The sequence below is a fragment of the Mercenaria mercenaria genome, chromosome 16 (genome assembly GCF_021730395.1).
Source record: "Mercenaria mercenaria strain notata chromosome 16, MADL_Memer_1, whole genome shotgun sequence".
Taxonomy (NCBI): domain Eukaryota; kingdom Metazoa; phylum Mollusca; class Bivalvia; order Venerida; family Veneridae; genus Mercenaria; species Mercenaria mercenaria.
In genome coordinates this window covers 69,428,457-69,456,042 of record NC_069376.1, presented here as the reverse complement: position 1 = coordinate 69,456,042, position 27,586 = coordinate 69,428,457, and the positions used below count along the sequence as shown (strand labels likewise).

Here is a 27,586-nt window from a genome sequence, read left to right as displayed (position 1 = left end):
GTCTTTTTGCGTGCAACGATAAAAAGTCATTGAAATATAGGAATAGTAGCGGTGAAAGAAATATACGTAAGCCGACATATAAACAATTTTAATGTTTCAGCTTCATCTGTTTCCCATTTACACCCTTTGTGTCACACTTAACACGATGGGCGTGTATCAAAACCATTTACATTTACAGAAAGTCTTAAGACCCTCGAAAACCCATTCATAACAAAATTATCTTCGCTTATTCCACTTTTATCCCAAATTTAAGTATTTCAATCCTAAACAAACGTTCGCTACTTAGGTAAACATTCAAACATTGTATGCATAGTCAAATGTTGCGGGTACACTGAATGTCGTCTGCGTTTTTAAACCGACATGACCCGGCGTTGAATAAAAGACTATATCATTCCTTTCACTGAACTTTTATTACGAGATTTAGCCATTCAAACACTGAATGTAACACTTTATCACCAGTTTCGGGCTTGAATAGCTGCCACTTATCAATAAGCCAACCGCCACTTGAAAATGTCAATAGATCTCATTAACTGTGGCGATTTTTGAGGTCATGTTTGTCTAGGGCCTGAAACAGTCACAACAGAACGTTGCTGAAACAAAAATAAATTGTTTTCAAATAAACCGTCCTGAGAAATGAATAAGGAAATAAATTGCTAAAAAATATATCTTATGCATATAAAAAGATACGTACTTCTACGACATAATTAACATAGTTTGAGTTAGATGATATCAACTTCCGGCATTCTAACCCCTACCGACATCAACACTAGACTGACTTAGCAAAGCTAAGGAGCTTAAAGTCTCAATTTACAATCATAAAATCTCGACCAGCTTTCAGCAGTTGAAAGTAGGGGAGAGTTTATAGACTGTAGATCTGGAATCAACGGATGTCGAAAGTTTTGAAAAGCAGACGACAGTATTCTGAAAGCGCATAAATCGCCCTGGAAATGTACACAAACTGCCAAACACAGAGCTTGGAATAATCTATAACAGGACAATGACATGTTTTACATAGCAATAAACTCAAGTACATTCATGATTCAATTCCAGTCTCATCATATGTTAATATTTATTCGTTTAAGGAGCATGCATACATTCAAAGAGAACTTTAAATATACTAAAACTTGGTCAGTGCTGAAAATTGAATATTTCAGTGGAATACTCGGTTTCTGCACACGGCGCAATGTTCATTTGATCATATAGAATGATTACTCAGAAGTAAGTGCATTGCAAGAGCGAAGTGAGCGTTCATCTTAATAAAAATCCAGCTTTACATGATGAATGTGAGCGAAATATCTCTACACTCTTTTCCTCTTCAAAAACTACAATCGTATCTTTTTTTACCTGACGGGCTTGCTATTGAAAAATCTCTCCTCTGCGGTGTTCTGTAACCTTATCAGACTATTATGTTTATATGATCCGTATAATTTTCTATTTTACATATATATTGCATTACTCATTGTAGCATATTTCTGCTTCACAGACTGCGTACAATACCTAACGGAAAATGACAACACTGAACTAGATTTCACCATTCCAGATTTCACTTGCAATGAATTAGCATCACATTTCCCTCATAATGGCAGCCATTTTGTTTAATCGACTAAATACATTTTACGGACCAATATACTTGATAATTCAAACGAAATATTATTCAATAGAGAACTGGATTATACAGAATAGAATGATAAATAATTAATCAAAATGTACTGACGCATTATTAATTTCCATTCAGAAAGAAATCGTCTTTTAAACCCATACATTTGTAACAGCATGCTTACATCATAACTGTCTTCACATAATACACATAAATCCAAAAAACGGATCACCAAAACAACTGATACAAGCACTCTGTCTTAAACTCAGCACATAGTCATTACAGGTTATTATGCACGTGCGAACGTGATTACTCTAAATATTTGAATGTATTATCTGCATGTTTTGTAATAGTTGTTTCAGAAATGCATTAATGTTAACAAACACTTCTATTATCTTTATCATTTTACGAATATTTTCTTGTGTGATTCCCATGTGTTTGTTTTTTCCAGTGATTTTTTGGTTCTCTGCTCTTTGTCATCTAATGTCTAGTTTCCAGAGAAGCATGCTTCGGCAAGGAGCTTTCATTTATATTTTCAGGAGGCCTTTTATATATACAGAACAGACGTATTATAAGTTGTTACTATTTATAGATCGTTAGGGAATTCTACATGTTTCTACTTATAGGTTACAATGGCAAACAGAGAGGCAGCAGAAAGGGCGTGTAAAGACCCCAATCCAATTATAGATGGAAGAAAAGCTAATGTAAATTTAGCCTATTTAGGGGCTAAACCTAGAGGTATATTAACAGGTGTGTTGACACCTTTTAAATTTCATTTTTACCTTTTTTTTAAATGCTTACTACTTATCATTTAAGAGATTCCCCGTAAGTCAGGTTTCTATAAATAGAATTATTTTAAGACATTGACATCATTACACACCTGTAAATGTAATTCTAATGCTCCTAAAGTATGTTGAAATAATCCCCCGCATTGATGCATGAGTATTATTAATTCGTTTGATGTCGTAAATATGAAACACTGGATGTGTAACCTTAGTCTGTATTTTACACCTTACGGGCAATAAAATATTCATTATTTTGCACTAACTTGGCAATGCGGCGAGAACAGACGAGAAACCGAGAACAAATTGAACAAGATAACGCTTCGATAAAAACAATGATGTGATTTATTCTTACATAATTCATTGCGTTCTGTATTAAAAAAAAAAGAGAACATTTTTTTTTTGTTACAACAAACCAGTCAACGAGAACTTAAAAACATGTCCGATTGCGTATGTGCGTTGTCGCATTTCCGGTTTACCGTTCAAGAGCTTTCGTGTTCTTTTAAAAACAGTACTTAAAACGCAGTAGACAGCGTTGCCTAAACCTTCTTGTGATGGATTGGTGGTCAATAAAACATTCAAGAGTAAATTAGAATCCATGTCCCAAGCCTACGTAGTCTGACTATTCATTGACATGTTTCTAGCCTATAAACAGACAACTTTACAATCAAATGTCTAGATGGGTCTATAATGTGAATTTGTTTTTGTTATGAATCCCCAGGGGCTATTAACGTAAATCATAACTTACTTACCGTGCTCTCGCGATATCTTGGCTTAAATATTCTCCAGATGAAGAGTACTCAAGGAAGGGAGATAATTGATGTTTCTCACTTTCAAATGAGAGAAATTTGTACTGATTTACTTTGCTGAGCTATAAATCTGACATATGAAATTTGACGTTCTAAGTAGCGAGATTAGCGGAGTAGCTTTGCTTCTGTCCGTCCAACAGATAAATGTTATTTGCTAACAAACACTTCTGGTGCAATTAAAATTTGCATTGTAAATCAAGACAGATGAAACTTTTGCACCCGGACAACGTCTGCTTTACTTCCGAATTCTTCATAAGTTTCATAAGAAATATTTCAGTTTGAAGATGTACGCACTTACCCATAATGCATCCTGCTAAAATATACAGACAGAATGAAGATTTACATGCCGTGACACATTTATAAAACTATTCATCTTGAGAAATGATTATTATCCAATTATTATCAAACTTTATTACAACATTTGACTATATGTAAGGAATATGAAAAGAACAGTAAATTTCAAAGGCTATGCACGGTCTTAAGTGTTGGGCGACAGAAATGTTACCAAAGTAATGACACATTCCTCTCGAAATATCCGTGCAACATCATATGCTGCTGTCTATACAACCATATTGTTATCAATCATTTCTCCCATACTATATAGCCATTTGTCTCGAAATATCTTTTTCATGATAACAATACAGGTATCAAAAGTTCAGGATTTCAAAATTCTTTCCCTGAAACAAACCACCAGGTTTGTCAAGCTCTTGCAAACACCATCTTAACTCCAGATCTTCAAAAACTGCTATATTTCATTTCATATAGCAAGCGTTCAAATACATTTTCCGTTAAATCATGTCAAATTAACGAAATGGAAGCGAGGTTTTCTAAGCCGACAGCTGAGTTTCTCTTCATATTGTCTTTATCTCGATTAAAGATTTCAGTAAAAATAATCATTTTATCTTTTTCCGACAACCTTCGAATTAAAACAAATGTTTTTCACCTGCTTCCAACGCTCTGTCGAGAGTTATTCCAAGATAATCTTGTTCAACTATTCTTCCCGTACTCGTGTCGAACTAAAAATGAAAACAAAAACAGATTCTGTTCTTCCAGTTTCTGTCCAATGTATTCCACGAGGTGATATTTATCAGTGTGCTAAACCATGAAATGATTGCAGTTGGCATTGTTTAAAATGCAAAGTATATAATGTATTTATACGTCTTAAAATGGAATGTTAAATATTCAACGATTTACCCACGAACTATCGGTCAGATACTTGTGTTTAAACTTGAGTTTTGAGGCTGGACTAGATGCTTGAAAGTTGAGGCATGACTTGAGGCTTGAATTTGAGCTGGACTTGAGGCTTGAGTCTTGAGTTTTGAGACTTGACTTCAGGCTTGAGTTTTGAGGCTGGACTTGAGGCCTGTGTTTTAAGGTTAGACTTGATCCTTAAGTTTTAGGGCTGGACTAAATACTTGAGTTTTAGGGCTGGACAAAAAACTGAGCAACGATACCTAGTACATTGCGCTTCTGTCATGAAATCGCTGTGTATTAACGAAGAGCTATTCATAATACCCTCCAAATGTTAAAGTGACAAAATCTGACTGTGTTTAAAATCTAATATGATCCGTACTGTCATTCCACAGCTATTCAACTACATAAATTGTTATGACCTTTTCAGAGGATTTGTGATAAATTAATTTCCATTAATACGCAAAGTAATGATATATCTTTTTCTACCCGGACGCTATCGTCAAGACTTTGTGCTGATCTGATAGTACGTAAAATCTTTCTACTTCGTTCTGTCCTGATAAAATCTTTAATGTTTTATGAAGACGAAAAATTGATGAATATGAGGTAATAGTTAGATATTCAAATCTTGTATGCTGCCCGGTGTCGCACCTTTTGTAATTTCTGAACAAGTCGTCGGGGGCCAATCTTTTGTCAATATTTACAAAAGAAAATGACATTTTACTATGTGCCCATAAAATATCGACATTGTCCGCTTTTCATTTGCGGCTTTTGCTGTGGGTCAATAAAAGCGACAAAGGTGTTTGAATTTCAAATGATTACCTTTTATAATATAAACATCAAGGAAAGATACGGAATAAGTAGCATATTGCTTTGGTACAGAAATTGTTATGTCCGTGTTTAAACTGTAGAAACCGGATCGATTTGTCAAAGTTAGTGCAAAACCTGAATATAAAACATGATAAATATGATGATGGTGACGATGATGATGGTGATGGTGGGGTTGGTGGTGATGATAATGATGATCCAGTGTTTTCCACTACTTAATGCTTTATAGGACCCATTGTCGAAATATTTTCTTGCAGCATATCGGTTCCGAAATATTTTCTTTGCAATTCCTTATACCTGACCAATCATTACTGACTTGTTAGTATTACACACCGCCCCTGGAAATGGGGAATAACTTATTCAGAAACTCCACTTATAACAGAAATAAAAACGTGTGTCCCTTCATTTAGAATTGAATTATTTATTTCATTACATATTCAACGGTGCCTGCAACGAAGAAAAAGTGAATTTAAAAAATACCCACAGTTTGCAAGAAAAAAAAAACGTTCAGGGGCACAACCTTTTGTTGTAAAATCTGAAACAATAAAGGGACAATAACACGTCATAACGGTATGACTAAAACAAAAGCGTGGCACATCTGGACAACATCCAACAAATACATTCAGATTCTGATTATCAGGCATCTCGTTTGTCTTATAAATCAGTCAAACTCGATGCATGCGGGGCAGATTATCTCTTATAAGATTATCAGTCAAAATTTCTTTTGATCGATTTCAAATAACTACAAAACATACTATCATTTTACTTGTTCTGCAAGGAATACCATCATTTGATATGCGTTATACGCTTATGTGGTAACGTAATATTTCAATTGATGGTGTTTTTTTTTCTTAGTTCTTTGTTAATTAAACAGTTTTATTAATTATTGAGTCCCAAAGTATAAGAGCAATAGAATGTCATACAATGGCTGTAAAAGTATTATAATGTTGAACCTTAACCCATTTCGGTCACTTTCACACACCATCTCCATTAATTAACATGTGTGCTTTTTAATAAATGTTAAATACCATGTAGAATTAATTGTAGATTGTAAGAACGTTTTTTCCTCTTTTAAAACTGGCGGCAACTACAAAGAACCGATAATAATGCATATAACGATTGAATTAAACATTTTTTGTGTGGGTTTTACACTCAATAAAACGAGGTTGCACATTAATCACTACATGGTTACGACTAAAGGAAAACGTGAAAGGATTATTTTTATATAATTAAAAGCAAGTAGATAGCATTTTTCTACATTGTAAATCGGTAATAGATGCATTACTGTTTGTAATGAAATGTAATACGTTAACATAACGTTTTCAATATATTTAGATTACTGTTGATAACTTGATTTACATTACATTTTGTAATGTACTTTACATTACAGCTTGAGTTTATCTACAGTTTGTAATGTGCTATACAATACAGTTTTAAGTATGCTTAGCATTACATTTTAATGAGTTTACATTACAGTTTGTTATGTGCATTTAGGTCGCCAGCAGCAATGTATTCACATATATACACCTTCATGTTTAGATTCACAACTAATTGGTTTAACGTTAATTAATTTCAGTTGTCTTAACGAATTATTTCACCGAGACATTTAACCCGTATCACCGCTTAATTAAAGTTAGGGGCTTAGATGTGATTTTTTACACCTCACTCCGCTAACCTCCCTACTCATCAACATAAACTATGCATGTCTTTAATTACAGCTCTACCACTTGCTATTAAAACAGGAATTCCCGGCGTACTTCCAGGACAGTTTGGGTAAGTTCGATTTTCAATACCCTTTCGTTTTTCGATTAACCAACTCGAGTTCCATTATTCATGCAAGGTCCAGATAAGTTTCAGAAATGGAAACCAGTACAAATGTAATGCTATTGTTGATTTAGTTAATATTTCTGTATTTCTAAATAAAGTCAGGGTTATCCAACATTATTTTAAGGGGGTTTGTGTTCAAACTTTGATTGCAGTCTATTTTTGGAGTTTTCTGGATCCATTTCTCCATCGCTTCTTAACATTTTTCAAAACGCTTTTATGTCAAATGCTCAATCTCCTCCGTAATAGGTTAGCATTTGAGAATCTCCGACATTTTTCTTGAGAATGCCTAACTCTAGAGCCCGTCATTCTTTAGAATGCCTAACTGTAGAGTCACAAGATTAGGCGTTTTATGACAAATACTGACGTTTTAACACGTAAATGTATGTTATGTTAACGCATGTCCATGATTATCATATGCATAAAAATACTTCTAATCAGAACATTGAGACGTTATCTGCCCGGAAGCGGAGGACATATTTCACAAAATTTGAATTGCTCATCTCATGTTCATTTCTATGTATGTGATGGCTGGTGTAGATCATTTTGTTTAGTTTTGACAAGGGTGGTTTTATGAGAATTGTATACAATTGATTATGGAAAAGTAACAGTTAGACATTTTCCCATCTTCTCCAAGTAGGAATGGGGGCGGGTAAATAATGCCATGTTTATGAATCACCAAATGAAAGTTAATGCAAATCTGTGTTTTTTGTTTCTTTACAGAAAATAGGGCATTCTTAAGTACTTAATACTAGCGCATAGAAAACCTTCACCGAATGTACATAAACAAAAAATTAAGGATTATAAATAATACAAACATATGTCAGCATTCAACTTCAACAAAAGGCAGGTGTGAAATGTCTGACTGGAACTATTTCGTGGGCTCATACATAGTCTGATGAAAGGAAATTGGCGGAAGCTATAATACCAATCCGCCGTTTATTTATAAACTATATTTCATCGAAAATAAACGATCTTCTTATGAGACATTTTACGAGGTTTCACCTTTTGTTTCAGTTCTCTATTGCAGTAAGATTATTTCAAATAAAATTAATTTAAGATAATCGGCAAATATTTAAGTAGGCTTAATCCCCAGTGATTTTAATTAAGCTTTATATACAATTTTAGCTATTATTTTATGTTCTAATGGTAGAATCCCAATATGGCCAGCTTGAATTGACGCAAGGTCACCAATGCCATGGCATGTCATAATGTCACGTGACTAGAAATCAACATGGCGGCCACATGTGAAAATTGGACACCATAACCAGAAATTTCCGGTAGCGTTCTAAAGAGATTTAGAACATGTTTGAGTTGATGTGATGTTGAATAGTTTGTTTTTCCATCATTTTTCTTCTCTCTATCTTGCTTGACCAGTGTGACCAACATGTGAACTGAACAAAATTGGCATTAGTCTTTGATGTTGGCTGTACAAAATAGGAAGATGCTGTGACAATTTAGTGACTTTTTATTTTCTTTTTGCATTTTTTTAATTTTTTAATTCCCGTTTTATAGTGTGGTCCATTGACGCGTGCTGTGAAAGCGTTGGCACTGAACATTTATTCCGTTCGATCAAATTTTGTGAAATTGTTCCTACTAAGCACCGAGTACTAACACAGTTGATTCAGATTTTGGTTTTTGTATTTTCTAGGTTTTATTCGGAGAGACTCGGTATTTTCCGTGAATGCTCGTGCAGTGTTCGGAAGGTCACGGAAAAGGCATAGTCTCTGAAGCTGAGCCATGTTTGAAATCCCTCTTTTAAATGTATTTCTAACACGAACCTGAATTATTCTTTAATCAGTTCCCATCAAATAATAAAACTACCTCAAATTCGTATTTGAACGACAACATAAACAAAAAAGACATATATTTAGAATGTAATTTTAGAGAAACTTGAGAAAATTCAAACATGGTATCGCTGATTAATTGATTGATACCTGACAAACGTGGGGTGCAATTGCTGTTTCCTCTGCATGTTCTTTTTTTTAATATTCGTTTTTAAAGCTTCATGGAAATCAAGTTTTTATTATTATAAAATAACTTGGTCAGGGACAATATCAAAACTGCAAACGAAAAACAAAACACACAAAAAAACAAACAAACAAAGAGCTGGCAGCAAGCGCACCCTGTGTAAAAATCAGTTCACATTGACTATTCTAGTAATCAGAAACCTTTAATAAAAGAATTTGAAGTCACAGTTTTGAAAAGAATGGTGTAATACAAAGTTGCTGTCCTGTCCTTACTTTTCAGTTTCCCCAAATTTAAGGTCAAAATTATATGTTTATTGTCGTTCCGACGGAAACGTTTTCGGACTTGCTCCATACCAGCACTTTTTATATATACATGTATTATCATTAAACGCTGAATCAAAAAGAACGAAATCTCACCTTTTTAGGGGAGCTTTTGAAATTTGGATAGTGTTTTAAAACGTGTGCGTTTCCTGGCGACAGAAACATATTTTTCTGTCTGTACTTAATTAAACCAATAAAACTCCGTAATTAAACCATATATGATAGTACACACCCTGACGTGATATTGTATACATCTAATTTTTCCTTCTTATAGTATCCAGCAAACATTAGTAAACTCTTTCTGCAAACATCATAATAATTGAGCCATGCCATGGGAAAACCAACATAGTGGGTTTGCGACCAGCATGGATCCAGACCAGCCTGCGCATCCGCGCAGTCTGGTCAGGCTCCATGCTGTTCGCTAACAGTTTCTCCAATTCCAATAGGCTTTAAAAGCGAACAGCATGGAGCCTGACCAGACTGCGCGGATGCGCAGGCTGGTCTGGATCCATGCTGGTCGCAAACCCACTATGTTGGTTTTCCCATGGCACGGCTCAATTATGTACTTTAGAAATTCACTTTATACTAGATTTGTCAAAAACAATTGAAGAAATTTTCGAATTAAACAGGCACGTTTTATTTGACCATAGTTGTGTCTTCAAGAAAAACTGTAGTTTGACTTAACAGAGGATCACGTGGTCTAATTTCGTCTGTATATGCAAACATAGTGGTAGATTGCTGCATGCTTCATGATTAGTTATAAAGGAAAACAATTATGTTTAAAAAAAAGATGTATTTTCTGTTGTCTCTTTAAGAATTTTGTCCGTCATATCAGCTGACTTTAAAATGCTAACTGACCATTTTTTTGGAACAAATATGTCAATTCTAATAGTAGTCCCGCAGACTCGAGCAAGTCGTTGTTCCAAAAACAGATTCCAAGGGACACAATTCGGCACTCCCCGAGGCAACGGCTCCTATCTGTCACTGTGTGCAAAGAAAGAAGAAAAAACAGATATGATCTTAATGTCTTTCAGGATTTTGCTTTCAGTCTCGCCGATAAATCACTTCATAATGAAAATTATGAATAAAATATTAAGCTATTGTCATTTGGAAGAAAATCATATAAAGGCAAAGCTTTATGTTCTATATAATTAATAACCCGTAAGAAATAATCATTAGCTATGAATAGTGGCTGCTTTTAAGAGAAACAAAAGGTAGACAAGCCTTTTATTTCAAGCCAGTGATTTGGATAATGAAACGTATTACTTTTTTCATTTTTAGATTTTTTAAATAGTAAATGAATGGAAGTAGAACGGAGGAAAGCGAAGACAATTCTTTCAAATATAATACTTAAGCATTTAGTTTCTGTCCCGGAATTCAATAACTGCCATTGTTAATGGGTTCGGAAAATCCATATTTTGTCAAATAGTTTTGAATAATTTATTTGATCGGATATGAAATGACGAAGTTGTCTTTTTGTCTCAAAGCCTCTCAAAATCCAGTGATAGAGCATGTAGGGGTTCTCTTAAAACGGATTATAAAGGCCAGGTTGGAGTCGGTTCATTTTCATTAGTTTATGGCGCACAATGAGTTATGTATCTTATGAAAATAACAGCTCTTACCATAATTTAATGTGACATGTAAGACTGGTTTTTGTTCATATATCTAGAGCAGTCGAATTTGAACACATCTTGCGTCAGTATTGTTGAGTACTGTACGCTACTGATGTATACAGTCAAGAGGTCGTTGGTACGATCCCCGGCGGCGGTGTCTGATCTTCTGGACCGCTTTGACAAAATTCATTAAGTCTAAAGTGATTCCCTATTTCAAAAACTGTAGGAGAAATTAAGCTACCGGCGTATAACAAATATGTATGGCATATCTATATGTTTAAAAGTCATAAACCTTTAAAAGTACAGTCAGGACCCCTGGAATGATTTTGACACCGAAAACTTCTTTAAGGTTTTATATCGAAACACATGTTTCAACAATGGTGAAACGAAATCACACGTGAAGTCAAGTTGTCGGGGCAAAGCTACCATCTGTGAACAATTATTGGTCGTTATCGATAGAAGATCAATAAAATAAAAATAAACTACCTGAAATGACATTTTTATGAAAATCATTGAAATATATCATTAATTAATGATATTTCATGAATGCTATGATTTGCCCCATACGACGGGCGTCCGGCGCTCATGAACGTTTTTATTGTTTGCACAATTGATTCATTTCATTCGCGCGACTTATCACGTGATCTTGCGTCATTGACGGTAACACCAGACAGACGAGCATAACTGCGGTCCTCAGAGACGCACATGAACATATGTTACTCATAATGCAGATAATCGCTCCTGATAAACTTAATCACTGCAAAATTTTGATAACTTTTCTGATCATTACAGATTGTATATCGCCTTTGAGACCGTAAGTTTATAATTATAAACTGCGATAAACATAAACTCCGGTTTATGTATTTAGGACGCATTCGATAACTAATGGCGTCAGATAGTTATTGATTCTTTCCAAATTTTATGAAATTGTGCCGATTCTCTCAGTCAGGTAACAAATTTAACTTTTCGTTGTCCCTTATCTGGACTGAGTTTAATGTAACATAGTCTTTCTTATAAAACTAAACAGTTTCGTTGTTAATTGTCTGGGAAAATTCCTGAAACACACACGGAAGATGTATTTAGACATTTTTGCCGGATAATACGTACAAAAATCGAAGAACAAAGGCACGAAATGCGCGAATTCTAGCTCCAATTAAAGTGAAATGAGATAGTTCGTTTGTATAAATTGGTTATTAAAGGTTTACTCCACCTACTGGATTCAAGTGTAATCATTCCAGGAGAAACTACATGATCTAAAGCCAGATTAACAAGCCGCATTAAACGGAAGCTATAGGCTCTCAATCTCCGCCTTTTTATTTGATAAAACGGTTACGGAGGGTAAATTTATCGCGGATTATAATACGTGAATCACAAAATTGGTATTTTGTTTAATGAATCTTGTAAATAATTTAGACAGATTAATGAGTGAAATATAGATTTATCACTACATACAAATCGGCTGAATTTGTTTACAACACCCCTAAAGAGCAAATGCCCCTCTCTAAAGGAAGGCATTTCCTGTCTAACTAGATAAACTTCTCCAGAGCAACACCTCAGTTTACCAAGCAGCATTGATGTCGTTCAACAGAGACAGTTATCTCCCATAGCTGAATCTTAGCTGTAAGGGGAGATCACTGCGTTGGAGTCCACTGTCATCTTGCGCTGAACTTTCTGCTCAAACACAAGCCTTCAAAGAGCAGACGGCAAAATTAATATAAACTTGCCAATTTTAGATCCAGAACGCTAATTCGGCTGAAGCGCATTCGTATTATCGAAATTAATTCAACATTTATTTAGCTCATTTATGATGACCCAGTAATCTGGAACAAATTTTCGGTTTGTTTTGAGAAATTTACTTCAAATGTTTATGGAGTTATTTGCGCAATCCTAATTCCTTGGATAAATAAACTTTCATGACCTTTTTGGCAGATCAGTAACGGTGAATCAAAGAAAGACATATTTTCGCAGCTTTTCTTTTATTGTGAATATGATTTTTGAAATAATATTTATTTACCACGTGACAGGAAGTAGAAGGCGCGCTTTCTACTTCCGGTAAAAACAGAAGTTATTCTTGATAGTGTTCTGTCTTATTTTCTACATTGCTCCGATTTATGATTCAGAATACTTTCAGATATTTTTATTAGATCGATAACAAGTCTATACAAATATGAAAGAAAGTATAACAACGTTATGAAAAAAACGAAAGCAAACTTAAATGTATTTTCTTTTAATATTTGATTGTGATTTTCCACTGTTGACACAGCTCAAAATAAATCTGGTTGAAATAAGCCGACATTATCCGTCTGTGTCAATAAAAGGGTTAAACTTATACACAGACGAACATCTTTTGAAATTAAACTATGCCTAACATCTGTCTTTCTAAAGGTCATTACTTGTTCAGAAATGCACCGCAAATGCTACCATACAAGAGAGCATTCTGGGATATATTTTTTGTTTCGAATTAGTGTCCTTTGCATTTGTCCTACATATTCAGTAAATACTAGTTCACATATAAACCAAGTAAAATAGGACACGTCATTTGAATAATTCGAAAAAGTGCTATTGTATGATATTACAATTTGATAAAAATGTAGTCGCCACATGGTCAAAAATACTTATCACGTGACCAGTTGTACTATGTTCCTTAGGCGCAGAGGGGTCCAGTGGCCTACAGTAGGTACACTCTTTTCTGTCTCCAAGATGTGTCTATGTCTGTACCTGAATTTTGTTATCACTTTTAAACTGAAAGTTTCTCATATTTGTCAACAGAGCTGTTAGACACATTTCATGATAACATTGTGATACTTTCGACAGATTTGCGCGCTAAACAAAAACTTTCAAATTGATTTAACATAGACGTTGACGGTTTATTTGGCAACACTGGTATTTTACCTACATGTTGTTACACTGATTGTAGACTTACTAACACTGTCGGACAAAATAAGACTTAGGGCCTACTAACTGTCGGACAACATTAGCCGCGCCTCTCTTCGCGTTAGAAAGTCAGCATTCTGACTTTGAATTTAATCCTTGGTATGGCACAGACTTTCGCTTAATAATATCACTACCTTCCTCACTTCACTTACATTGTTTTTTTTATAGTCTTTTTTGACAGAATTTTCCTTTTCTTTTCGGATTTCACTTTGGCATTGGAAACAAATAAAATTTTCACGCGGCCTGTATGCATCTGCAGTACCTGCTAAATTGTAATATTATGAATATCTTGAGTTGTATATGAAGTATATGTCTCTAACAGACATTCCGTATTTTCTTTCCATTTGTCATATCCTCGCATCATCTTGTTAAAACGTTTAAAATCGCTTTGCAAATATGTTCTAACTCACTGCATATTTCTGACTCGCTAACTATAAAATGGGAAACGCATCTATTAAGCAATTTGCACCTAATTTTTGTTCTTTAATAAACCGAGCGTCCCAAGGGAAGTAATTTACTTTTAAAAGTGTGAAACATCGAGATCTGCTATACATCAAAAGGGTTTTCACAACGTTTTCTGTCAAATTATGGATATTTCAAATAGCTTTCTACGCTGTTCAATTTCGTTTAATATTAGAATGATTTTCCTAGAGTCACGCATATCCGAAGACAAAATTTGGGACGGAGAAATAAGTTCGATTCCCAGTGGGATACGAAAACAATATTCAGTTGCCGCAATGACACATCGCTTTAAGTGGGGGAAATTATTGGCTATGGGAAAAAATGCACAGTCTATTGAAGTTAAGAGGTTTTTATTTCCAGTGGTGTACTTGTATAAAAAACTTTTTGTTCCACGAGGTGAAGCATGCCACTATTTTATAAAGAACTTTATTAATGACGTACTTGCGTTCACACAGAGCAGCTGTGTATCTCTCGAATAGACAAATGAAAATGTCATATACATGTGAAGTCATTTGGTGATAAGCCCGTACATTGTTTTCATCGTATTCGGCATCTTTGATGTCTTTTTAAGCTATCAACCCATTGTCTTTTCAATTACCATTTCTCTCATCATTGCGCACGGGTAACCTGTGTTCTCAGATTCCTTGTCAATCAGCCCTTTCTGAAACAACAGAATTTATTACAGATGCAAGAAAATTTGCACGTGCTAACCTGATCGCTGTTCACACCAATTCTATGGATAACATCTAATATATCGGACACTGGCGCTGCATCTTATCAGTGGACAGCCGATTCTTTTGAAACTTCGGCGGCGTATGTTTAGTCTGTATTTACAGTTGATAACATCTACAGGCTTACTGTTTTCATAATATTGATATGATTATAAAGTAATATAACCTGGTTAGCTACGTGTATAGTTCACGGCAAGAAGATGCGATTTTCTGATATCCAATGCGATACCATTAGGAACTGGTATTTCAATTTTGTTCACTGCTTGTGGATTTTATTAAGGCTTGGACGCATATCTCTTATCGTGTATATCGGTGTCTAAACCGATGAAAAACTTGTTGTAGAAAAGATGAAAAGATAATTTATCAAAGCGAAAGTTACAAGATCCCAAATGTTTTCAAGGGATGGGTAATTCAGAATATGTGGTTCATATTCGCTCATATTTGATAAGAGTTTAGACAAGATGTTGCATTTTGTCAAATCGTCCGTGGTAACATTCGCCTCGATTTGGAATCGAACTCGCGGCTATAACCGATAAGGGCTTAGTTATGCACTCATTTTTATTTGCCTCCTAACTAGATCATATTGATAAATTAAGTACAAGACAATGTGTTAAAGATACTAAACCCCAACGTATGATATGTGAGGTTACTGTCAAATTGGCAAGCGATTGGCTATTTTTATTTACACTTTTTCTAATAAAACATTGTTTACACTGGAGGTAAGGTATACGATACCTGGACTACTCGTATACAGAATATGTAAGGTTAATTAACTTGCCGGGAGTCTAGCCAGTGAACTGCGGTGTATGGCCAACGTCCAAAATGTTTTCTGAGTAAATGAAATTCATTTGTTGAGATGCTGTGTAATAATGAAAAGTCATTGTTCAGTAATTGAGTAATAGCATTCCATTCACTGTTAGACATTGGTAATGCTTATAAGTGAATGCTATGCCTTACCTACTCAAAACTGATACCAACAGATACGATTATTTTCGGACGGAGCTAGGAGTCTTGTTTAGAAGGACTATTGCCTAATAATTTGATAAAAGCGTTATAGTAATAGTAAAGCAAGTCATATTATATAAGGGGTGAACAAGTATGGACTTTTTTAACCTTCTTTTCATTGATGATACTTTTGTTTTTAACTTGAATACAATGGCTGTAATTACATATACATGCACCGTGTACTGCTAAAATTCGAATTATAACACTACGATTGTTCGCAAGTGTGTTCAATAACGGTGTTTTGTTTTTCATTTAAAATGGCCGCTATCTTGTATTAACTGGCAAATCTCAAATCGTCCGGTAAATTGGACTTTTGATTAGAAACAGCCGTTTATGAAGCAAGGAATGAGACAGGAGCGTGCCGTATAATTACTAAAGTACTTAAAGTATTTATTGTTAGAGATAACAGACTGAATTTCATTGAAGTTATTCTCAAACATAGCCGTGTTCAACAGGCCAGAAACCGAAGATATGGCTAAGTGGGGATTTTAGTTGTAGATAAAATTAAGTAAAAACGAGCCAATATATCGTTTTGTAATCTTTTACTTAATACAAACAGGAAGACTAGTTTCTCGTATTTCCATAAATCTCTGGGGGAAATGTCATTGCAAATAATCGAGTACCATTGAGGGAATTATTGTCTTAAATAAGCAAATATTTGTATAACTTTCGGTCTGTTTGCTACACTCTTGTCTAAAATTGCCGAATAGAAGATTGATACATTTGTATTCTTCAGTTTGTCCAAGGTCTTTCTAGGAATATTCTCATGTACTTGTCCATTTTTTTACCTGGCTTCTACGACATATTCCCAAATATTTCATTGCTACACCACTTAAATTTGATCTTGTTGTTTGTTAGGTAAACGTTCAAAAGCAAAAATATTGTCCGTTAAAGTATAAACATTGAAACATGAAGATGTGTATACGGCCATCAGGGAATGTGTCTGATCTAATACGAGGTATAAATGGAATCGTAACACCGTTTTTTTTTTGTTCAACGAAGGCACATGAAAAGTTACTAGCTTTCCTGTGCCCGAAGAAAATAAGTAACGAAACAAAAAAGCTCCGTATGAAACATTAATTAGTACATCAGTTATTTAATAAACGGTATACTGAAACAAATTAATGGGTACAAATTAAGTCGGCAGGGAGTTTTTCTGTCTCTGTGGGACGGGTTTTTAGTGCATTTTTTCTGGACTAGATGGAGTTATAATAGAATTATCTGTTCCCGTTGCAAATGCTGTGCTTCTTTTTCTTTTTCAGTTCAGAATTCGTTTCTCTTAAACTGCGCAGTCATGCGGGAAATGCTTTTAACTAAATGTTTGTCATAATTATCTCGTGCAATAACGCTATTACGCGGTGAACATATGATATCCAATTCCGAGGAATGCCAATTTATTTTTTCTTCTTAAAGCATTTGTATGAATTAAGAAGATTCTAGGAGGTCGTTTAACCCTTTGTGATTTAGTGAAATCCATTCATCCCGATTTGTTTTCCATCAGTATAAACTGTTATTCATTATCAAGAAAGAATTACTTCTATAAGCATACTTAAGATCTATAAAATCCGTTATTACATGTTATTAGCTTTATCTAGACATAAATTGTTATCCGACTACTTGTACACTTGTAATAAGAACTTAACTTTGCGGATTTAGGGAATTTCACGAAAGAGAGCATTCATTTAATGCAAAAGCCAAGGTCTCAGAGACATATTTCATTCAACGATGAAAGCATTTGTTTGCAGCTACCTCTGTTCAAGCAAATATTTCCATTCCAAAATTACCACTTTCTTAGTGAGTATATGCCTTCTGAGCAGCATTTGTTTCCACAACGAACGCATTTAAGTTTTTTCAAGCTTTGTTGTTGAACAGAGGTTGGCACTGTATTCACCACAGGGCAAACTTTCACGCGAAAGTCTTCACACTGTGTCCTTCATATACATTGGTTTGCATGTGAATCATTTCGTTGTATATTTCCGAGGAGTTGTTTTTTCGTGTTTTTTTTTTGGCAGTCATGATCATTTTAAAGGCTCTAAAGCATAAATCTTACTTTTTTTACTGGTTTTCTCGGTCTTAAATTCAACTGTTCGCACATGCAATGTTTTTGAGACATGATTTATACAGTTATAAAACTTTCAAACAGTTATTTCCGATACTTATCGACATTTTTGATAAATACATTGTATCACGTGCACTTTTTAAGCTTTTATGACACTTCAAGCCTTAGGCATTGGCAGTTTGCGGTAAAACATAGACATCGACGAGCACTAAATTATGCGGACCCCTGGCTTGATCAAACGACTCACAACTCTTTCTCTTTGGAAAAATGAAAAAAAAAGAAAGATTTTAAGATTTTTCTATTTACTTTTTACCCATATGTCTTCAACAATGACATAAATTGAAAGTATTTATCGAAAGGAGAAACATTATGTGGGACATTCATGCAGATAAGTAATAACTATATTGAACATAAGCAAACCATAGTTTATTTCAAGCCTTTTGATCCGTTCAAGTTACATATTACAAAATGTCCCCTCTCTTCGTATCGGATGTACGAAGACAGTGACTTTCCTTGTTATGCTAGTGTAACGTATAGGTATTTACTGCACTATATATATAAGATCGTCCCCTAGAATCAGGTTAAGAGCTATAAAGTATTTACTGCTAGGTTTCTGCAAAGAAAAACAGACATTGCTTAAGGAGAGATGTTTTACTTTTTGACTCTCTTCATACACCATACTTCATCATATCAAATTTCTTTTAATCGAAATTAACATTTATGATATGTGATGAAAGTTTTTTACAATCCATTTTCAGAATATGTACGTTTACAATTTCACTGTTATTGAAAAGGACATCAAAGCCGTAAACATTTTATTATTAACAAAACCGATTCAATAACTTGATAAGATGGGTAATTAATTTACAAAATAGGTAATTTTAACACTGTGTTTAGAGTGCTTAAAGAAGTTTAATTTATTTTATTAGTGATCAATGGCAGTTTCGGTCCTTGGGAATATAAAAGAGCTGTCAGGTACGTCAGAAATGCTTTGCAGTGCTATTACAGCTGACATGCCTTTATGAAAATTTCAACTTATTTGAGAATTATTGGGAAAAAAGCTTGTTGCGAAGGCATACGTTTAAGAAGTTAAATAAGTAGGACTGAAAATTGAAAGGTCTCTTTTTCTGCACTTTGGACTCTAATGTAACGTGTATCGTAATGCAATGTACTGGTTTCGAACATGCATGTTGCTGGAGTCTTATAAACCAACTGTAGATATTCGTCTAACCCAGTTACCCGGATTAAACATATTCACTGTGGGACGGTCAATTTTTAAAAATGGCTACCAGTTATTTACATATCAAATATATTATGCACCCGATGAAACACCTAACATTTTGTAAAGTGTTTGTATACTAGGGTCACATGAGAAAGAAAAACTTTAAAAAGTGTAAAAGTCCATTATGACTCATCCAACATGTACACATGCATTATGTTAACTCTTATGCATGGATTTAGATCTGACAGTTTGTAAAATTATGCAGTGTATCAGCGGAATTATCGGCGAGCTATTTTAATGTGTACATGCACAGAAATTGATTTGAAATGTTATCTGCGGTGATATCATGAATCACTACTCCATAAATTTTATAAATTAAAAATAACAAGGTATTATATGCCTATGCATTATACGGTCACATTCTTAGATATCCGTCCGATAAAGGATAAGATATGCATTCAGTTTTACTTTCAAAATGAAATTTGCAGCGTCATTTGATATATAATTTCAGTGAATTAATAGCAGTTTGTAATCTGCATAATTGAATTAGAAAGTTTATTGTGAATTTTTATATCTTTAGAAAGAAATAGGTCTTATACCAACTATTTCCGTTTCTTTATATATAAGTATTGTTTGGTATTTCTTGTCAGTAATGGAATATTATATGCATAATTATAAATATCAGTTATACAAGACTCAACATACCTCAACTAATTAAAACAACTTAAAAGAAATCACGTTTCAATCTCGTTTAAAAACGAGACATGGCAGATAAGAATCGCATAAAGATGCATTGAGCAACCTAGAGAAATTAATACGCCGTAATCCGAAAAGTTGATAATTCTTAAATATTGACATCAGAAAAGCCTACAGTTGTGATTATTGCAGTATAATCCGTATTTATTAATACTTAACTGTGATCAAGCCTGGCCTAAACTGGAACAGACGTGCTAAAGAATGGATAATCGTTTAATTCCCTAAAGAAGATTTGTCGGATTATCTGTTGCACTTGATTGGGGAGTCTTGAATACTCGGCATGTGACATACTGACCTAGTGACGTCATGTAGGTCAATAAAGAAAGAAGTTCGTGTTCGGTCAACAATTTCAAACTTACTTAATATTTGTTACCTTGATTTCCACGAAATATAAATTATGTATTCGTTTTAAAGGGAAAAGGTAACTCCGACATGACGAGTAACATCCCTTTATGGATATCATTCTGTATATGAAAGAGTAATTCCCTTCATTAGCAATTTTTCAATATTTCATTCAATTACTGATATCCAGACACAGTGGATAAAGCCAGATTACCTAAACATTCTGCATAGCCTTATCGTCAAGTTTTGGTCTATATTGTCACACGAAATGGGTGACGAAGAAAGGCATGTTAAAGTGTAAATAATTTACGAACAAATATTACCGCTATCGTTTCAATCATCTATGTTTACATTGTTTTTAAAATAAAGTGTCAATTTCAGCGGGTAGTCCATCTAATGAACTTCCTATCAGACAAACTGGCGAGTTTTCTGATCTCTCTAAATACATTCCACGAGAATTTGCCTATTAAAATACGATCAATTTCCCAAAAGAGGAATATATTTCGGATGTAAACGATATTTTGTATCGAACAATGTCAGGTCATGTCTAATTTGAGACTATTTCTCCCGTCGGCACCTGTCAATTCATACTGCTTTTGAAATATTAATATGTGATGATTAAGTTAATAAATTTGATTTGTTAGTTATGATTTATTATGTTTGTTCAGAAAGTAGGATATTTCTATGCATGACGTCAGAACAATGTTGTAAGTGAAGATAGTGAGCAATCAACTTTAACATGCTGTCCTTTTGATTTACATAACTTAATACACTTTCAATATAGGAATCAGTTTTTAAAATGAGATGGCAAAGTGTACATAGACTAATTTCGCCCTTGATATTGGTATGTCGAGAAATACGCAACGTCTTTGTGTTTACCACTATGTCTAAAAAGAAAGTCACTGCGATCTGTTTCACAACTATCTTTAATTTACAAGCTTTTACTTTAGTGCATTTAATAAACTGCACTGTCATTTCCAGTCATAGTGATTGTATCTTTCACGCACGTGGGATTACCTCATTTATGTGAAGACTTTACTTCAGCCCTTGATTTACTTTAGAAATCCCCTGAAATCATGTCGCTTTCAGAAATGCAAACATACTGTTTATTTTCGTCTTCTCTTGCATCTAAATTTATTTTCAATAAATCCCGTCAATTAGCGTTTCAAAGTCATGCTGAAACGGCATTTACGTTTACATCTGATAACTTCTTTTTTTCAGCAGAAAAGAAATTTGTAGATTATGATTTAAGTTTTATACATATGTGATTACATTTAATAATCAATGCGTTATAAAAATATCATTATGTTTATGTTAGGAAGGAAAGTACTTAGTTTTGTCTTTGAAATAATGTTTTGATTACACCTTTGGTTTTAAAATATCCTTGCACCATGCTCAAAACGAACTACTTTTTATTTCAGCATTCCACAATATGTGTATCCATCCCCGTATATGACCACAGCGACGGCTCCGAGTGTGTTAACCACAGCTGCCCTTCAGCAGTCGCCGCTCTCACCTACCCCTGGGCAATATCTCGACTACACCGCCGCCTACGGATCACAGCTGGCAACTGCCGCCGGACTTGAAGCCGCAACATATCCATACGTAAACGTGTCCACTACCGGACTCGTAGCCGCAACGAATCCATACACATATGCCGTTCCACAGCAGATCGCTGCTGCTTCAGGTGCGGCATTTTACCAGCCCCCACAACTTCAAGAGAGAATGCAATGACACCTATCAGGTGTTAGCGATTTAGATATAGTGCAGTCACTTTTGTATAAAGACAATTCAACGTTAAACTGAAAGTACATATTTGAGAATCTAAATAAAGTGGGTGGGGTAAAATCTGAAATTATTACTGTGGAATTCAGGCACAAAAAATGTGATAAAAATGAGATGCAAATACGCCCCCTATGCAATTTGCTTGTTAAAAGAATGTTAAAGGTGATTTAAGCACAGTTTTTTACAGATTTTATTGTACGAATCTTAAAGAAAATGTTGTAAAATTTTTGATAAGTTATTTATAATGACTGTAAATGAAGGATGGGATGTATATATGTTGCTCATCGTGTGATTGGATAATGTATGACTGTAAAATAATATTTTAAACATTTGCGAGGGGGGATGCGTCTCATTTTACTTCTACATGTACATTTCACTTTTTGTTTTATATATGTTATATACAGAGACGAAAACTGTATAATGGCGCATTTTAAATGATCATCATTTTCTTATCTCGTCATCAACTATATGATCCGTCCAAGAATTTACATATTATTACCTTGCCCAGTCATTTTAGAACATTTTGTCATTCTATGGATTATTTCATCCTATGCTACGATTTGTCTCAGAACCACTGCACGTGGCGTTTGAATTCGTCAGCACCACTGTACATGCGCTGTATGTCAATGAGTAGCATTGTGCTGTGGCAGCAAAAAGATAAACGGTTTTGCATACGCCTGCTGGACCTGTTGGTTTCTTGTTACCATGGTTACGATGATTGAATGAAAAATAAAGTAGTTGCTATGCCACGACGATATAATAGGATATGATCATAATGTTAAATGTGCTCTGTGTGGATGAATAGGGGTTATTCTCAAAGAAGGAGATATTTATAAAAAAAATTGTTTTGTAAATAATGTTATATAAATATGTAATTTATATGTAAGTTATTGCGTTGATAATTACTTCATGTATTTATATTATTTAATTCCCAACGAAATCATGACTTTAGTTATCATTTTGTTACGTTTGTTCGAAGTGCTACATAGCCGACACGTAGAGTTAACCTTCTATAGCTGATTTAACACAAATACTTCTTTAACGAAAATTACTAAAAGTTAAAAAACTTAAACCGTTTCAATCAGTATTCACCTTTCACTGGTCTATTTCAAAGGTCATATGGTGACCTTGAATCTAAAAATAGGTCAGTAAAGGGCATCGCCGGATAGTATTATTTAGGCATCTCACACCTTGTATTTTGTATAGCTTTAGATTTATTTATACATTTGTTTAGTTTTACTGCACCGTCATCGTATAATTGTCATTATTTAAGCATTAGTATTGTAGGCTAAAGACAGCCAAATATTCATACCGACAGGAAACTTGAAAAGAAAAGCCACCTTTTAAATGGAAATAGAATATGATTTTACTGAAACGAAACATAAGAACGCAAAATGGTTCAGCAGTACTGTAAATATCAATGTATACAATTACAGTATAAAATGATCTGAAGACCGTTTAAATCCGTTCTACTTCTTTTATCGTAAGCATGTAAAAGGTTGTTTTCGAAATTAGTAAAAAGAAATGAAAAATGTTAATTTGTCTTTAGCCTGTACACAAAGAATCTCATGTATTCGTAGTTGCTTTAGAGACACGTAGGTGTAAGGGTATGATAATACATTACTTCAAACAAGTTAGAGTTCACTTCATACATCAGTGGGTTTGTTTAACTCGTAAAACGAGTCCTTCATTTCGAATTCTTAGATATATCACGTGATCAGCGAAGTAGTATTGCTAGAACAGATATATGGTCATTCTCATTCTTTTATTTCATCCACCATTTTGTACCTTAAAAGGATTCATTTTTTATCAAAGAATGAAGATATTTTTCTCTATTATTAGCAGTATAAGGCGCTTAAGAACAATTTCTACATTTGAGTTAATGCAATTTTCTACATTTAAGTTTATGCAAACACTGTTTAGCGTAAAGTTCGCCTGTATGTTATATTTTGCTATTTTTGCTATTTTTGTACATGAGACATATATCCTTCACACTGTGAAAGCTTAAATAATTCAGAATTCACATGGAAATACCCTTTTACACTTAGTTAATCTTTCTTCAATGATAAAGACATTTTTCAATAGTGATCAATATATTTAGACATAATAACAATAAAATTCAAAGCTTCCGAAAGAAGCGTGCATATTCTGTCAGATTTTATACAAATTCACCCCTATACAGGTGTGTCACTCATTTTAAGAATCAATTTGGCTTCGTGAAAAGTAAACGTGAGACAACTTTCATAAAGTGGGGTTTTATTTGCAAGCGATTTTACAAAGTTTACATTTACTTTAGCAAAATTTCATAACACTTCCGGTGGTTTAAACTGTCTAAAAGCAATTTATTGCTATTTTTAAATATCATTTTGAGCATTTCCAGTTGTGCTTGTTAAACAAAAAAGCAATTTCAATTGAGATGATATAACAATAAACAGGCTGTGCGTCAAGGAAACGGAATTGTTGGACTCTGACTTTGACCGATGAAAGATCGATAATTGGCCAAAATGGACGAAAATTTCCAATTGATTCAAACTGCGTTGCTGCAGACAATCCCTTTGTTTGCATAAAATCAAAACTGTTTGCATAGAATCTGAGAACAGGTTTGCATAAAATCTGAACTTTATACGATCATATGCCATCAACTTTTGCTATTTTAGCCTAAATCTGGCTTATTGTCTAGACAGTGACAACATGCAAGCATAAAATTTTATTATCGAATTATTTCGCTTAGATCAAAGAGAAACGCCTTGTTTAAATAGAAAGTTTTAGTATCTAAAACAGCTTGATTTTTCCGCATTAACACTACCGTTTATCTCAAAAGCATAAATGTGTTCAAAAAGTCTTCGGGAAGGATTAACTTTAAATCGGAAAAATATATTTTAGATACATTCTCATAGAAGTTTAACTGTCATTGAAAATACGTGATCGAATACTGTACCCATTTAATGGTGATTTGGAATCGTTTAGATTCATGGTTTTGTTGGAACATTTAAATTGCTCAACTTGTGTCGTATACATTGTTGAAAGGCATTGTATGTGTGTCTTTTTATAAAACGATTTAAGCAAGGTACTGTATACCGTATTTATTTAAAAAAAGAACAAATGGTAAGCGCCTATATTTTTTTTATATAAGAGTGGCACAAGATTGCCCATTTTAGATACTGTTGGCAAACGAAATTATGGATACATTAGAGTAACTATGTTGTTAGCATGTAAATAAAATATCATTATCTCATTGTGTAGTTTACGTTATATGTATTATGTAGTTTATATGTACGTTACGTAAATGTTAATTAATGTTAATATGACAAAAAACTCAGATGTATATATTTAAGTATTAGTAATATTATCATTTTTATTATATATTGTTCCATGAAAATCAAAATGCCATGCTCATTGAAAAAGTTCTACATAAATAATTTAAGGACTCTGGGCTCGTATTCATCAACAAGTCTAAAAAATAAACTTTGTCAAATGCTAATTTTCTTTTTTCTCCTTTATTTTTAAAATTTATCGATTTTAAAAGAAACTTGGCATGGATGTCACTTCAAAAGTGACATTTAGCTTATCAAAGTGACATGCAGCTTATGTAAGTGACATACAGCTAAGATAAGTCGCAGCAGTTTAAATTTAGATTGCTGCTATCGCGATAGAATGGTTTCATTGTGAAATATGAAGTCAAAACTTTGATGAATACAGGCCCTGGTCTGTAAAACATGTACCTCTTTAGATCTTACTCGAATCCACTTTTTTTAAATGAAATCAGACTAGTCAAATTAAGGATGTTAGAGAAAAGTATATGTACGGTGATCATTTGTTAAGCTATTTATTATTTTCATATGAAATAGTATTTCTGTAAAGGAGAAATGGAAATAATTTGTGTATTCGAGCAAACAATCATTCATCCATACTTAGAAGAAAAAACTCGGAAAATATTCCATCATGTATTGACGACATCTTTCGAAATTGATATGTCTTAGTTATATAACTTCATAACACCATTTAGTGAAAGATACAAAAACATAGATATTTATCTTACGACTATGAGTGTCGTTTGTGTTCGTCACATTCCGTGTTTTTTCGTTCCATTCTTTTTTCTTATCTCACTACTGGAATTACAGTCGGGATTTTCCGATGGACATTGTTTCAATACGGATTATGTCGAGTGTTATCCCAGTCTAGATTTTGACTGGTAGAATTTCTTTTTCTCTACGACTGTTATAAAACCCTTAAATCATGCATCAAGTCTGTTCAACGGAACATGCCGAACATATACGATAATAGATTACGTCATCTGTAATTCACGAGATTCTCTGGAATCATATATTATGCATAATCAGCAGTTAAACGACATATTGTTTACCTATGTTAAATCATGAAGAAGAATAAATCTAAATCTAAAGTAGATATTGTTTGTTTTACATTTGTAGATAAATATTGAAATAGTTAAGAAAAGAAATGAGAAAACAGAAACGTTTTCAACGTTTATACGTGCATATGCGCACAAAGACGGAACCAGAAATTCTGACTGAGTGTCGTTCACATTGCACCCCTGTCCTCGTCTGACGTGAGCGAATCGGATAGACTTGTTGAACTGTTAGGTACGGAGCAAAGACGCTATCTGTCTTTGAAGTATGCCGTTTTCCATATTGCATTTATACAACTGCAGTGTATTAGCATTAACAAAAGATGTCACATTACAATTAGAATTTTATGTCCCAAACGACGTTTAATCTGAGCTGATCAGAGGCTACAAGAACAATTTACGTTATTATTAATATTATACCAGATTTATATAGCGCCCTTTTTCATGATAAACACGTTCAAGGGCGCTTTACATGGCACAAAGACAGCCACTCAGAGTGCCAAATTCATCCTCTTCTAGAAATCCTTTTAGATACAAGCCTGTCCGGCTAACTTAGCCTAGCTCTTTGCGAATAGACAGTCTGGTTCTTTAACGTGCCCGGTGTATAGCACAGATACACACGAAACCGTCTTCCTGGAAACAACCAGTACTGGCCTCTTCCGTTGTACAATTCCAGTACAGCTGAAAAATGTTAGCTCTCCTATAAAGTGAGTACATTGGTTCTAACGTGGAGGTTAACTTCGAGGTCAGACAATTGAAATCTGCGTACAATGCAACGCCAACTTCGAAGATCAGCTGTCGGCTGAATTATTTCCTAAAGACTTCCACTGTAAAATTCTGACATACATTGATTCACCATGAACTATCTTAGTTTCATGGGGGAAATGCCAAAGCTTTGTATTTACACTGACGATACGACGGAAGAATAATGAACATTGCCAAGGTTTAGTACACCTGTACCAAGGGTACGAAGTGGACTGTTATAATCG

General features: G+C 34.1%; 1 protein-coding gene across 4 annotated transcripts in view; it reads left to right on the top strand.

Annotated features, from left to right (window-relative positions):
• Positions 1-26,636, top strand: part of LOC123540704 (RNA-binding protein 24-B-like) — a 46,344-nt gene extending 19,708 nt beyond the window's left edge. Inside the window, exons 3-5 of one of the 4 annotated variants that reach the window (XM_045325940.2) lie at positions 2,224-2,347; positions 6,950-6,980; positions 21,868-26,636. In XM_045325940.2, coding sequence (XP_045181875.1) covers positions 2,224-2,347; positions 6,950-6,980; positions 21,868-22,180 — 468 coding nt within the window. In that variant the 3' untranslated portion in view covers positions 22,181-26,636. Of the gene's footprint in view, positions 1-2,223; positions 2,348-6,925; positions 6,981-21,867 lie in introns of all 4 variants that reach the window. The other 3 variants (XM_045325941.2, XM_045325939.2, XM_045325938.2) reach the window with 3 other exon arrangements.
• The last annotated feature ends 950 nt before the right edge of the window (positions 26,637-27,586 follow it).